Source organism: Lithobates pipiens, unplaced genomic scaffold (assembly GCF_037356315.1).
Source record: "Lithobates pipiens isolate NorthernLeopardFrog02 unplaced genomic scaffold, aLitPip1_a1.2 Scaffold_25, whole genome shotgun sequence".
In the NCBI taxonomy this organism is placed as follows: domain Eukaryota; kingdom Metazoa; phylum Chordata; class Amphibia; order Anura; family Ranidae; genus Lithobates; species Lithobates pipiens.
The window spans coordinates 31,961,910-31,975,319 of NW_027507787.1; the positions used below are offsets into that span (position 1 = coordinate 31,961,910).

The 13,410-nt window shown below is 40.4% G+C and overlaps 1 protein-coding gene across 1 annotated transcript; it reads right to left on the reverse strand.

The window, feature by feature from the left end:
- Positions 1 to 1,531: 1,531 nt before the first annotated feature.
- Positions 1,532 to 9,403, reverse strand: PPP1R3C (protein phosphatase 1 regulatory subunit 3C). The gene is made up of 2 exons (XM_077454222.1): positions 9,283 to 9,403; positions 1,532 to 5,162 (listed from the first exon to the last, which is right to left on the reverse strand). The coding sequence occupies exon 2, from the start codon at positions 5,159 to 5,161 to the stop codon at positions 4,214 to 4,216; it is 948 nt and encodes a 315-aa protein (XP_077310348.1). The 5' UTR covers position 5,162; positions 9,283 to 9,403; the 3' UTR covers positions 1,532 to 4,213.
- Between the last annotated feature and the right edge of the window lie 4,007 nt (positions 9,404 to 13,410).

Sequence of the window (13,410 nt, forward strand, 5' to 3'; positions counted from 1 at the left end):
TGAATTAACGCAAACTTGTCAGGCTCCTGTGAGATCCACTAGAAGTGAACCTGTTGCATAAGGAAAGCACAGGTTCACACTAACCCGTCCACTGCAAGAACAACTTAAATAACAATTAATAAACCCCTCTCTAAAGATGAAAACAATCAGTGCTAATAAAACCAAAGAAAGTGTACACAATAGCACAGGATAGTGATCCAAAAAGTACTAGTCAGCTGCTATACTAAAGTACCCTATAGACATCAATATGTATATAAAGATCCTCCATGCAGGATCTTTATATACATATTGAAATTTCTATTTACTGAAAGCAGAGAACCTATAAAATAATACATTGGTAGTTGCAATTTTTATATTAAAGCGGAGCTCCAGACTCCTTCAGAAAAAAAGTTAAAGGTCAGCAACTACAAATACTGACTTTTAATATTAGGACACTTACCTGTCCACAAATCCAGTGTTGTCTTCACCCGACCCGATTTTTCAATCAGCTCTGTACTGCCTCCATCATCTCGGGTAAGGGAAACTGGCTGTGAAGGTGGTTTGCTACTGTGCATGCACGAAGCACGCTGGACCTGGCGGTGGAGGAATGAGGAGGGGTCCAAACTTCCGGATTAGATTCCCCCCTGCAAAGTCATCCGGAAATGGGAAGTGGGCACCTGTCAATACCAGGTACCTGCTCCCCCACCCTAAAAAATGTGCCAAATGTGGCAGCGAAAGGGGGAGAAGACAAAAATGCGGAGCTTCCCCTTTTGGGTGGAATGTACAAACTAGTAACATAACAAACCCATTTTAATGTCAGTGCAATCAATTTGCCATTTGTATTTCTAATTTTGGAGGCTAATCGCTAGCAATTTTAATTGAGATACTAAAATTCTCCTGGGCAGCTCTAGCTTTATAAGAATCATGACCTGTGTGTGGTCTCTCCTCCTCCAGCATGTCAGATCTAAGCAGGGGCGGACTGACCATTCGGGCACTTGGGCACTGCCCGAGGGCCCCATGCCACTAAGGGGCCCCATCAGGATTGCCAGCCTCAATAAAACCAGGGAAAGTATGTAAAAATCTGTGTTCTTAAAAAAAGAATCCCAAGATTATAGCTGCCCCGCCTCTCCAGTACCTTTTCAGTGTGTGTATGTGTATTCTATGCGTGTATACTGTGTGTATATTGTGTGTCTGTGTGTATACTGTACATGTGTGTGCGTATATACTGTGTGGCCCCATAATCTAGTGCCTGGGGGCCCCATAATCTCCTATTGCCCAGGGGCCCCATAATCTTCTCCTATTGCCCAAGGGCCCCCATGAGTTGTCAGTCCGCCCCTAGGTCTAACTAGATCTGAATGAGGATGATGTAGAGATGCAGGCAAGAACAGACGCAGTAGATGATTCCTCTGAGATCTCCAATGAAGCAGACACCGATTATTCCTGGCTTATTCTTACATTTCTTCTAAACTGCAATTTTGCAAACTTTAAAGTTGTACCAATGTTCCGGTTTTCTGTCAATGAATTATCTAAAGAAAACTTGAGTCACAATGCATTATAGAAAAACATAATTTATTGCCAGAAACATTTGCATCATACAGTTTCATTTTATAATGATAAAACTTTACAGTAGGAAATGTACAAGATGTCTTAGGAACCATCACAATTTTATCTTTTGACATCCATTAACTCTTAAAAATACAAAAATATCTCAATCTCTTACTCTCCAAAAAGTGGCAATCAAACATTCGATGTGCTAATTTCCCCAAATATTATAAACCCAGGACCACCGGACAATGGAAATGGATTTTATGCATTAGGCATACCCGTTCATTTCACAGTTTCTTCAAACATTAGCTGAATTTTTCTTTTTCAAAGCTTCACAATCAACCCTGCTACACAGTACAAAAATATAACTCATCTGTAAGAATCCAAAAAAGTGCACAGAAAGTTCAGGGAGACATGAAGTACTGCAGGTGAAAAAATGAACATTATTCAGACAGAAGAAAGAGCTGTGACAAATACCCTTCAAAAAATATCTATATTAATAAAGCTGTCTTTGTTTTGCAATATGTATCTTCTCATCAACAAAAATACACATTTTGGGGGGAAAAAAAATGAAACACCTCAAAGGATTTGTCTACCCGTGTGCAAAAAAACATCACCTACAATCAACTCATCATTCATTTAAGGAATCTACAATTATATTAAATACCAAATTCACATAAAAAGGTGCAACAAAATTCTTACCTTCAATATGAAGGATTGGGATTCATATCTTCTGTAATTGTTTTGTAAACTTAGGTTTTCATTTAACAATTAACAATTGAGCGGTGCTGTGCCGTTGCCAGAAACATCCAATCACAGATCAGTTCTCAGTACTCAGTACTTGCCCTAGCTTACTTATGCCGTGTACACACAATCAGACTATCCTGCGGACTTGGTCCGGCGGACCAGAGTCCACCGGACAATGCGCCCGTGTGTGGGCTCCCGCAGACTTCTTCTTTCCAAAAGTCCAGCGGACTTAGGAAGAAGTTTTGACTCAAAATTGTCCACCGGACTACAATCCGACCGTCTGTGTGCTAGTCCACCGGAAAAGTCCGGTCGTGTGTGGGCAGGTCCGCTCGTTCGGAAAGTCCGGCGGACCTCCGCTGCAAAGTCCGGCGGTTTGTCCGCCCGACTAAGTCCACCAGATAGTCCGATTGTGTGTACGCGGCATTAAAGTCACTTTCTGATTGGTTGCTCTGGGATACATCACATCACAGCTCTTTGCGCTAAATTACTTATTAACCATAGTGTATATACAATCTTACAGATTGCGATAGAAATAAGTGCAAATTATTAAGGGAACACAGCTATAGTTTTTTTCTTTTTTAATTAAGGATCTACTTAAGTGCCATTTTAATACTGATATTTAAATTTGACTGTTTTAATAATACCTTATGATTGATCAGGATATTACTAAGCAAGCATTACAGAAGTGGTGGCATAATGTATTTATGTTGGTTGGCTTATTTATTCTTTTGTATGGCACACACAATACAATTTTGCCATTTAAAATCTAGTGTACAACCCTCAGTTCTGCATTTTTCATTTTTTTTGGCATTATTGAAAGGCACTTGTTCAAAGATCATTAAATTATCAGAAATGCAAGAGACTGAAAAGTAAAACATTTAGCCACTAGTTACCTGTACAAAGAAGCTTCAGGTGAGCACAAGTAGCTTAGGTATTTGCTCGCTGATTAAGCAACAAATGCTGTAGTGTTTAGGAATTGTGCTTATCTAATGTAGATGGAATTCACACTTGATGCTCCAGAAAACTGAACACACTTTCTGCAACCATTTGTACACCTAATGCCGTGTACACACGGGCGGACTGTATGGCGTACTTAGTCCGTCGAAACACATTTCAGCGGACAGTCCGCTCGTGTGTGGGCTTCAGCTGACTTTTTCAGCGTGCAGTCTGGCGTACTAAGTATTTCGGATTTTTCGAAATTCTGTCCGTCGTACTTTGGTTTCAGAGGACAATCCGCTCGTCAGTAGGCTAAGAATGGCGCATGCCCAGAAAGGATTTACACGGCAGAAGGGTGCTTTGCTGTGTATTGGACTTCCTATTTCTAGTCCCGTCGTACGTGCTGTACACGTCATCGCGCAAGCTTTCGACAGACTGTTTGTGCATCCGTGTGTGGTCAAGTCCGTTCAGTGGAAAGTATGACGGACTGTCCGTCGGATTGTATGACGGACTAAGTACGCCATACAGTCCGCTCGTGTGTACGCAGCATAAGGGTCAGCTCTTAAACCTATCCTCATGGATTTGATAGAATTGCATACTTCACCCACCTTCCATGTTTATTTTACCTTGGTTAAACCTCGCTATTGTGCTTTCTTAAACACCATCTGTTTGTGTTTTTAAACTGTTCATAAAACTATCTCTCCAACTCTCTACTCTTAGATTTGTTAGATATATATAGGCTTTTAATGGCATCAATTGAGTTGGTAGTTGATAGGCACGTGTGCTCTATTCTAATGCAGGCTTATCCAGGATTTGTAGGTGCTTTGGACCTTTACAATTTGTTTAAGAGGAAAGCTTGCTGCCTCAATTATTTTCACGCTCGAAATACGTAATCTTGATTTGCCTTGATGCCATTACATAACATGTAGCATTTACGTATTGTATGCTCTTTGTGTCCAAGGACATCGAGATTCTTTAGATAATTAAGAACGATGTCCAAGGATTTTCACCAGTAAGGTGAGGTGTTCCCTATTTTACCCCAACTTTGCCACTCAGGAAAGAGACCCATGGATGTTTTGGGTGTTCCAAATTGATCTAAGTCATTTTCAGGTTTGTGGTTTTGTAATTTGTAAGAGGTTATGTCTGTTTTCATAAGTGAATGGATCTGCACGCCATCGGATTTCCATTCTGCGCGGACTATAGTGTAGTTTTGTCCATCATTGTTATCCCAAAACACTTGGCCATTGCATTCATATGACAGGCAGAACTCAATTTTCTCATGGCTGGGAATGTTGGGAGGAATATCTATTGCAAAAGAGAAGGTGTCGCAGTCTGTGCCCCCATACACATTGTTCATGTAGACACAGTTCAAATCTGTGTAGGTTTTCCAGGTGTTAAAGGTTACTCGCACCTTGACTTCTTTTTCATAACTCAGATTCTTTACTTTGATGGTTCCCGAAATGGATCTCTCCTGAAGGCTGCAGTTTTCCAAACAAATTAAGTTCTTTAGGATTTTATTGCGGAACTGCAAATAATCAGCTGAGGGTTGAGTGAATCCCAGGATCAAGTTCTTCTCCTCATGTAGTTTCAAGCTGGCTGTGATGCCTTCAAGATTAATCAGATCAAACTGGAGGTCAGTGTCAGGCTCTTCCTTAAACTCTGAGAAAACATGCACAGATGTCAACGAGAGGCCCTTGGAGTCAGCAAAGACCACGCTCTTTTTGCCTCTGGATTTTGATCGGTTCCATTCACCGTTCCTAGTATTAGATTCCTTTTTTAAGGAAATGCATGGCCTTAGTGGCTTAAAACGATTGACAAGATTCCGGCCCCTGTAGTCATCATAAGGGCTGAGAAACTTCTTTAGAGGAGGTGAATGTGCTAAGCATATCCTTACAGCAACATCAACAGGCATAATAGACCGTGGAAGAGATCGTGGCTCCAAAATCTGAATCATTCTGGGAAACAAAAAAAAACAAAACATATCTTAATGCTTTATCAAGTCATATTAAAATGCCTTGTTAAAGGCGTTGCAAATTGATATATGAAACCCGGAACTGAATATAAAGGCTGATAAAAAAAAAAAAACATGAAATACAGGCATAACCCACTTTTAAGTACACAATGGGGTTTATTTACTAAAGCTAGAAAGTGCAAAATCAGGATCACTTCTGCATAGAAACCAATCAGCTTCTAACCTCAACTTGTTCAATTAAGCTTTGGTAATAAAACATGGGCCTCATTGGTTTCTATGCAGAAGTGAGCCTGATTTTGCACTTTCCAGCTTTAGTAAATAAACCCCATTGCTGTACTTAAAAGCGGGGTATGCCTGTAAAGAGGCACTGGGGTTGCTATACTAAAACTGGAGAGTGCAAAATCTGGTGCAGCTGTGCATGGTAGCCAATCAGCTTCTAACTTCAGCTTGTTCAATTAAGCTTTGACAAAAAAAAAAAAAAAATGAAAGCTGATTGGTTTCTATGCAGTGCTGCACCAGATTTTGCACTCTCTAGTTTTAGTAAATCAACTCCAAAGAGACTAATTTAGCACTGGATTAAGAAACACCCACTAAGCCACAGTGAGGATTAAACATCTGTTGGTTGCATCGCTGATAGAGGACATGCAAATATATGTGATACCTTCTGTTTAAACAAGGGAAAGCTCTACACTTGCTTCGAAGGCTCATTAAAGAACATATCCCAATAAACAAATAAAGTTACATATATAGCAAAGGCCCTATGAATGATACTGTGAAGGCTGTTACCATGTGATAACACAAGTCATCCAATGTAAACACAAGCACACAAGACTTTTTCCATGCAAACAGTTTGCTGCTCTTGCACAAAATCTTGGCAGTCTTGCAAGCCATGTAATAATACTAGTTTCCAAGCTCTTGAAGTATACAAGTCCCGCCCAGCTGCAGCTCTTCAATAATATCAAAATACCACCTTGATATAAACTTCTTTATCACAGATAGGGCATAATAGGTAAATACAAAGTAATAATATTATGGGAAATACTGGTAGTAGTAAAGAATGTATTATATTAAGTTTCGTTTTTTGTTTGTTGTCAGGTATTTATTTATGTGATGTAGCTGGTACATGGAGCAGGAACGTTATGGATTAAAAGAGCAGAGTCTGTAGAGAAATATAATAGAGACGTGCGTATGACCGATATCATCGCAGCTGAAATCACATAGCAAAACGTGTTAGTATGGGGATTAGTTGCACTTATTAGGATTGCCTTTTATGCAAGATTGGACTACCTAGATCACTTTATTTTTTGTTTTTTTTATTTTATTTTTTCTTGTTGAATAATTTTATTTTATAGATTATAATAAATTACAATAACTTAGTATTCAAGTTTCACAAGATAAAGTCAAAGCATACAATAAAACTTCTTGTGTAAATAAGAGCTAGTAAAATAACGATAAATGATATTATATAATGAGAGATTATATAATAAATAATGTATTGTGTTAGAATATTCATATTAACAAAAAATAAAAAATAAAATATACAAAATAGAGATTAAATGAGATCACTTTTTTTTTAAATTGTATGCTTTCATCAATAGTGCTTGTATGCACTTAACAGATGTAATCATTACATTACAGATATTTATAGTTGAATGGATATTATTACTACATTGTTAAAAATAAATAAAAAATAAAACAAAATATTGTGCAGGGTATAAATGCACACAATTTTCAAGATTTTTCATTTTTAACAATTTTTAATTTAGATTGAAGATTTTTTTTTTTTTTTTTTTGTCTGCACATTAACAAAGGCTCATATATGTGTTTTTGGTAGTAATTGGCGTGTATATTTAATGGCACAACTTTGTTACATTATATTTATTTAATTCTTACAAAGCACCTGGATTCATTTTTCTCTCCTGCAGAGTTTCTTATCACTTATGAATTTCCCCGGGGAGTGTCATGCTGGCGTGCAACCAGAAACAGCCATGATCTGGCACACAAATACAATATATTTAATCTCCAGACATGCCAGCAATTAACCCACAAGGGAAAAATGATCACATTCATCTTAACATTTACATTCACTTTGAAAAAGAGGTCACAAATTGCCTAATTTTTTCTTTTTTTTTTAAATCCAGTGCATAAAACAAGACGCAGGGGCAACCAACCAGATATCTCCTTTTAAGCTCAGCACACACGTTACAATCTGATTGTATAATCTCCTTTCGATTTCCCAACAAGTTTGTAGTACAAGGGTCCTGTCTGATTGGATAGTTTAGGCAGGATCCCCTATTACATAATAACGGTATCTCTAAGATTGAGTGCAATTTATATATTTGTATTGGTGATAGATTTACTGTCCAATCAGAAATATGTTCAGATCGTTCGATGCACCCTACACCTAATAATCATATTAAATGATCGAATTTCCTATGATCAGATTTTCCTGCCAGAACGATCAATAGGATTTAGATGAAATTGATTAGTTTTGCTCAATCAATGACAGTTCATAGATCTGATATTATTTGATTCTGTGAAGAATGGTTTGAATAGATTGTGTATGGCCCCCTTAAGAGCGTTCCGAAGGATTTCCTGAGAGGTTGCTGCTGTTTCATTATCTACGTAGCAAGAAATACCCAGGAAGAAACTTTTTTTTTTTTTTTTAGATCAGTGAATTCCCTACGTCCCTAGTCTTTTAAGTTTGATGTGTCTTCCTATACCTAGTCTTATACATTTTTTGTGTCTTCCTATACCTAGTCTTATACATTTCTTGTGTCTTCCTATACCTAGTCTTATACATTTCTTGTGTCTTCCTATACCTAGTCTTATACGTTCGATGTGTCTTCTTATACCTAGTCTTATACATTTGGTGTCTTCCTACACCTAGTATTATACATTCAATGTGTCTTCCTCTAACTTGTCTTTTACATTCGATATATCTTCCTATACCTAGTCTTATACATTTCTTGTGTCTTCCTATACCTAGTCTTATACATTTCTTGTGTCTTCCTATACCTAGTCTTATACATTTCTTGTGTCTTCCTATACCTAGTCTTATACGTTCGATGTGTCTTCTTATACCTAGTCTTATACATTTGGTGTCTTCCTACACCTAGTATTATACATTCAATGTGTCTTCCTCTAACTTGTCTTTTACATTCGATGTGTCTTCCTACACCTAGTCTTATACGTTGCATGTTTCTTCCTACATCTAGTCTTATACGTTGCATGTTTCTTCCTACATCTAGTCTTATATGTTGCATGTTTCTTCCTACACCTAGTCTTATACGTTGCATGTTTCTTCCTACATCTAGTCTTATACGTTGCATGTTTCTTCCTACATCTAGTCTTGTCTTATACGTTGCATGTTTCTTCCTACATCTAGTCTTATACGTTGCATGTTTCTTCCTACATCTAGTCTTATACGTTGCATGTTTCTTCCTACATCTAGTCTTATACGTTGCATGTTTCTTCCTACACCTAGTCTTATACGTTGCATGTTTCTTCCTACACCTAGTCTTATACGTTGCATGTTTCTTCCTACATCTAGTCTTATACGTTGCATGTTTCTTCCTACATCTAGTCTTATACGTTGCATGTTTCTTCCTACACCTAGTCTTATACGTTGCATGTTTCTTCCTACATCTAGTCTTATACGTTGCATGTTTCTTCCTACATCTAGTCTTATACGTTGCATGTTTCTTCCTATACCTAGTATTAAACATTCAATGTGTTTTCCTGTACTTAGTAGAATACATACTGTATATGTGTCTAACTGTACCTATTATTATACAGTTACATAATTAAACATTACGAACATTTCCATTACTAATAGGATCAGATACACAGGAATTTCATCTACACGGATAAAATAGCGGCAGCTATAGGTATTTCTACATGTATAGACTGTATTATACTTTGTAAAGTCACTTTTATTAGAAATGATCCATTGTATGGAGCTGGCACAGCACAGTAGAGCCCCATGTATACTACAGACAGGCAGAGGAGTGTATGAGATGCAGTGTGAGGTGTGATGTTTTATTGATGATCGGTGTGTGTATGGTGGTGGTGATGATGGTGAAGGGGTGTGTGGTCGGTACCTGCACACAGCACTGACAGCTCCAGCCGCTCTCCTCCTCCTCCTCCTCTTCTTCTTCTCTCACTTCTAGACGATTGGCACATTCCAGCCTGCTCAGCCTGGTTATCTACATAAACACCGCCCCCCTTCACGTGAAGGCGCCCTCCCGGCCAATCGGAGTACAGCTCACGTCTCGTTGGCCTATCAGAGCTCTGGAGATTCTGACAGCTAGAACGTGATTCAAGCCACTTGAACTCGGTGACACGAGAGAGAGAGGGGGGGTCATCGGGGCAATTAGTCTGTGAGTGGTGGGGGGTACAGGGGTGTCCTCCTATCACAGCGATCTGTCATTACTGTGTGTTATACGGAGACTTCACCTCTGTAAGTGACCGCAGTGAGATGACAGGGATGGCAGAGATGGCAGTGAATGATGCAATTGTTACATGGAGAGGTATAAATACATAAGGGATCCTTCACACTGACCTCTGGAACACCACATTACATGTAAAAGTATATATATATATACACATGCACACTAGATTACCAAAAGTATTGGGACACCTGCCTTTACACGCACATGAACTTTAATGACATCCCAGGCTAAAGCTGGCCATACACCTATAGATTATCTGCAGATTTTCTATGGTTAGATGGAAAAAGTGGGTGATTCCTCCATCCACACAGTTTAGTGAACATGGAGAAATCTTTTGCACTTTTTCCATCTAACCATAGAAAATCTGCAGATAATCTATAGGTGTATGGCCAGCTTTAGACTGGGATGTCATTAAAGTTCATGTGCGTGTAAAGGCAGGTGTCCCAATACTTTTGGTAATCTAGTGTGCATGTGTATATATATATATATACTTTTACATGTAATGTGGTGTTCCAGAGGTCAGTGTGAAGGATCCCTTATGTATTTATACCTCTCCATGTAACAATTGCATCATTCACTGCCATCTCTGCCATCCCTGTCATCTCTCTGCGGTCACTTACAGAGGTGAAGTCTCCGTATAACACACAGTAATGACAGATCGCTGTGATAGGAGGACACCCCTGTACCCCCCACCACTCACAGACTAATTGCCCCGATTACCCCCCTCTCTCTCGTGTCACCGAGTTCAAGTGGCTTGAATCACGTTCTAGCTGTCAGAATCTCCAGAGCTCTGATAGGCCAACGAGACGTGAGCTGTACTCCGATTGTCCGGGAGGGCGCCTTCACGTGGTTAGATGGAAAAAGTGCAAAAAAATTCTCCATGTTCACTAAACTGTGTGGATGGAAGAATCTCCCACTTTTTCCATCTAACCATAGAAAATCTGCAGATAATCTATAGGTGTATGGCCAGCTTTAGTCTGTAGGATTCAATATTGAGTCGGCCCACCCTTTGCAACTATAACAGCTTCTACTCTTTTGGGAAGGCTTTCCACAAGGTTTAGGAGTGTGTCTATGGGAATGTTTAACCAATCTTCCAGAAGCATGTTTGTAAGGTCAGGCACTGATGTTGGACAAGAAGGCCTGGCTCATAGTCTCTGCTCTAATTCATCCTAAAGGTGTTCTATCGGGCAGGGCCGTCTTTAATATTGATTGGACCCTGGGCAAAACTTTTCTTGGGCCCCCCCCAATGCAGTTTTGCTCTCCACCTGCTCCGAGACATACAATAACTAGACTAGACTAACAGCTAGACTCAAAATCAATTTACTGAATCAGATCAGGCACTATTGCGATTGGTTGCTAGAGGTTACAGTGTATCATTACCGCTCACTGTCTGGTTGCTAGAGGTTACAGCACACATTACGGCTCACTGATTAGTTGCTAGAGGTTGCAGTACATGATTTCTGCTTGTTGATTGGTTAACAGAGATAATTGTGGATATGACCTCAGGGGGGCCTGATATACCCATCAATGCCGCCCAATGCCCCTATTTACATATGAATGGTGCCACTATTTACATATGAATGCTCATAATTCACATGTAAACACAGGGTCTGCAGGTGAGTAATCTTTACACAACAATAGGGCAGAGCTGGGCAGCATTAGTAGCAGCACTTCACACTGAGATATTGGGACACAGCACAGGACTAAAACCTCAAGGGATGAGTAAATTTAAACCAGGATAGTTGGCAAGTATGAGGCAGCTGCTTTGGGCCCCACAACAATGACAGGGCCCAGGGCAGCTGCCCCTTTTGCCCTGCCTTAAAAACGGCCCTGCTATCGGGTTGAGGTCAGGATTCTGTGCAGGCCAGTCAAGTTCCTCCACCCCAAACTCGCTCATCCATGTCTTTATGGACGTTGCTTTGTGCGCTGGTGTGCAGTCATGTTGGAACAGGAAGAGGCCATCCCCAAACTGTCCCCACAAAGTTGGGAGCATGAAATGGTCAAAAATGTCTTAGCCCTTGTACACACGGTCGGACATTCCGATGGAAAATGTCCGATTGGACCGTGTTGTCGGATAATACAACCGTGGGTGGACTCCATCGGACTGTTTCCGTCGGAATATCCGACTGACAACGTTTTAGAGCTGGGCTATAAAATTTTCTGACAACATGATCCGATCGGACAAAGTCCGATTGTTTGTAGAGAATTCTGATCGGACAAAGTGCCACACATGCTCAGATCAAATTCCTAGACCAAAGCTATTGGATACTAGCCTGAACGTAGTCCCGTCGTAACGAAATAACGTCATCACGTTCTGAACGATCTGATTTTCCGACAACTTTGTCCGACCGTGTGTATGCAACACAAGTTTCGGATAAAATCCATCAGACAAAATCCGATGGATTTGGTTGTCGGAATGTCCGACCGTGTGTACAAGGGCTTAGAGTTCCCTTCACTGAAACTAAGGGGCCAAGCCCAACCCCTAAAAAGCAACGCCACACCATAATCCCCCCTCCACCAAATGATTTGGACTAGTGCGCAAAGCGAGGTCCATAAGGTCATAGATGAACGAGTTTGGTGTGAAGGAACTTGACTGGCCTGCACAGAGTCCTGACCTCAATCCGATAGAACACCTTTGTGATAAATTAGTGCGGAGACTGCAAGCCAGGCCTTCTCATCCACATCTGTGCCTGACCTCACAAATGGGCGTCTGGAAGAATGGTCAAACATTCCCATAGACACTCTCCTAAACCTTGTGGACAGCATTCCCAGAAGAGTTGAAGCTGTTATAGCTGCACAGGGTGGGCCAACTCAATACTGAACCCTACGGACTAAGACTGGGATGCCATTACAGTTCGTGTGTGGGTAAAGGCAAGTGGCCCAATACTTTTGGTAATATAGCATATATATATATATTTTTCAGCACTATAGGAGGCAATGACATGTACACACAGCTGCATCTACAAATGTGGGCTGCAGTTAGCCTTGAAGAAATACGAGGCACTGTCCCCCATTGTCTATACAGAAGGGTCACCAGCCTGCCATGTACCCATATATGGTCAATGATGTCATGAGCATCCCTGCCTCTTTGTTTAACCACTTCAGTACCACGCTATAGCCAAAAGATGGCTACAACACGGGACTATAGTTCCTCCCAAAACCCTGCCCCCTGCATGGCTATTTGTAAGAAAAAAATGCTAAACATTTCATGACATGTTGCATGACTGCCCAATTGTCATTCAAAGTGTGACAGCAGTGAAAATTGTCCTGGGCTGGAAGGGGGTGAAAGTGCCTGGTACTGAAGTGATTAAATGCAGCCGCACAGTGGGGAATCTCCCATCTGCAGCTCAATAGTTCAGCAATTGCAGATGACTTCTGGGATAGTCAACTTGGGACCAAACCCAAGCTTATCTCTTGTTAGCAGCATCGTCATTGGCCATCAATGCAGGGAAGGGGCCACTGACTAAGAATGAGGGGTGTTAGGAATAACATTGCTACTGACACCAGTGCTGGGGGGTTATTATTTCAGCCATTAACATTGATGCTAAGGGGTTAATATATCAGCGACTGACACCAATGTTGGGGTTATTACTGCAGTCACTGAAACCAATGCTGGGGGGGGGGGGGTGTATTTTAGTCCCTGGCACCAGTGTTGCAGGTTATTATTGCATCCACTGACACCAGTGCTGGGGGTTATTATTAAAGCTACTGACATCAATGTTGGACATTATTACTGCATTCACTGACACAAATGTTTGGGGTTATATTTTCAGCCCC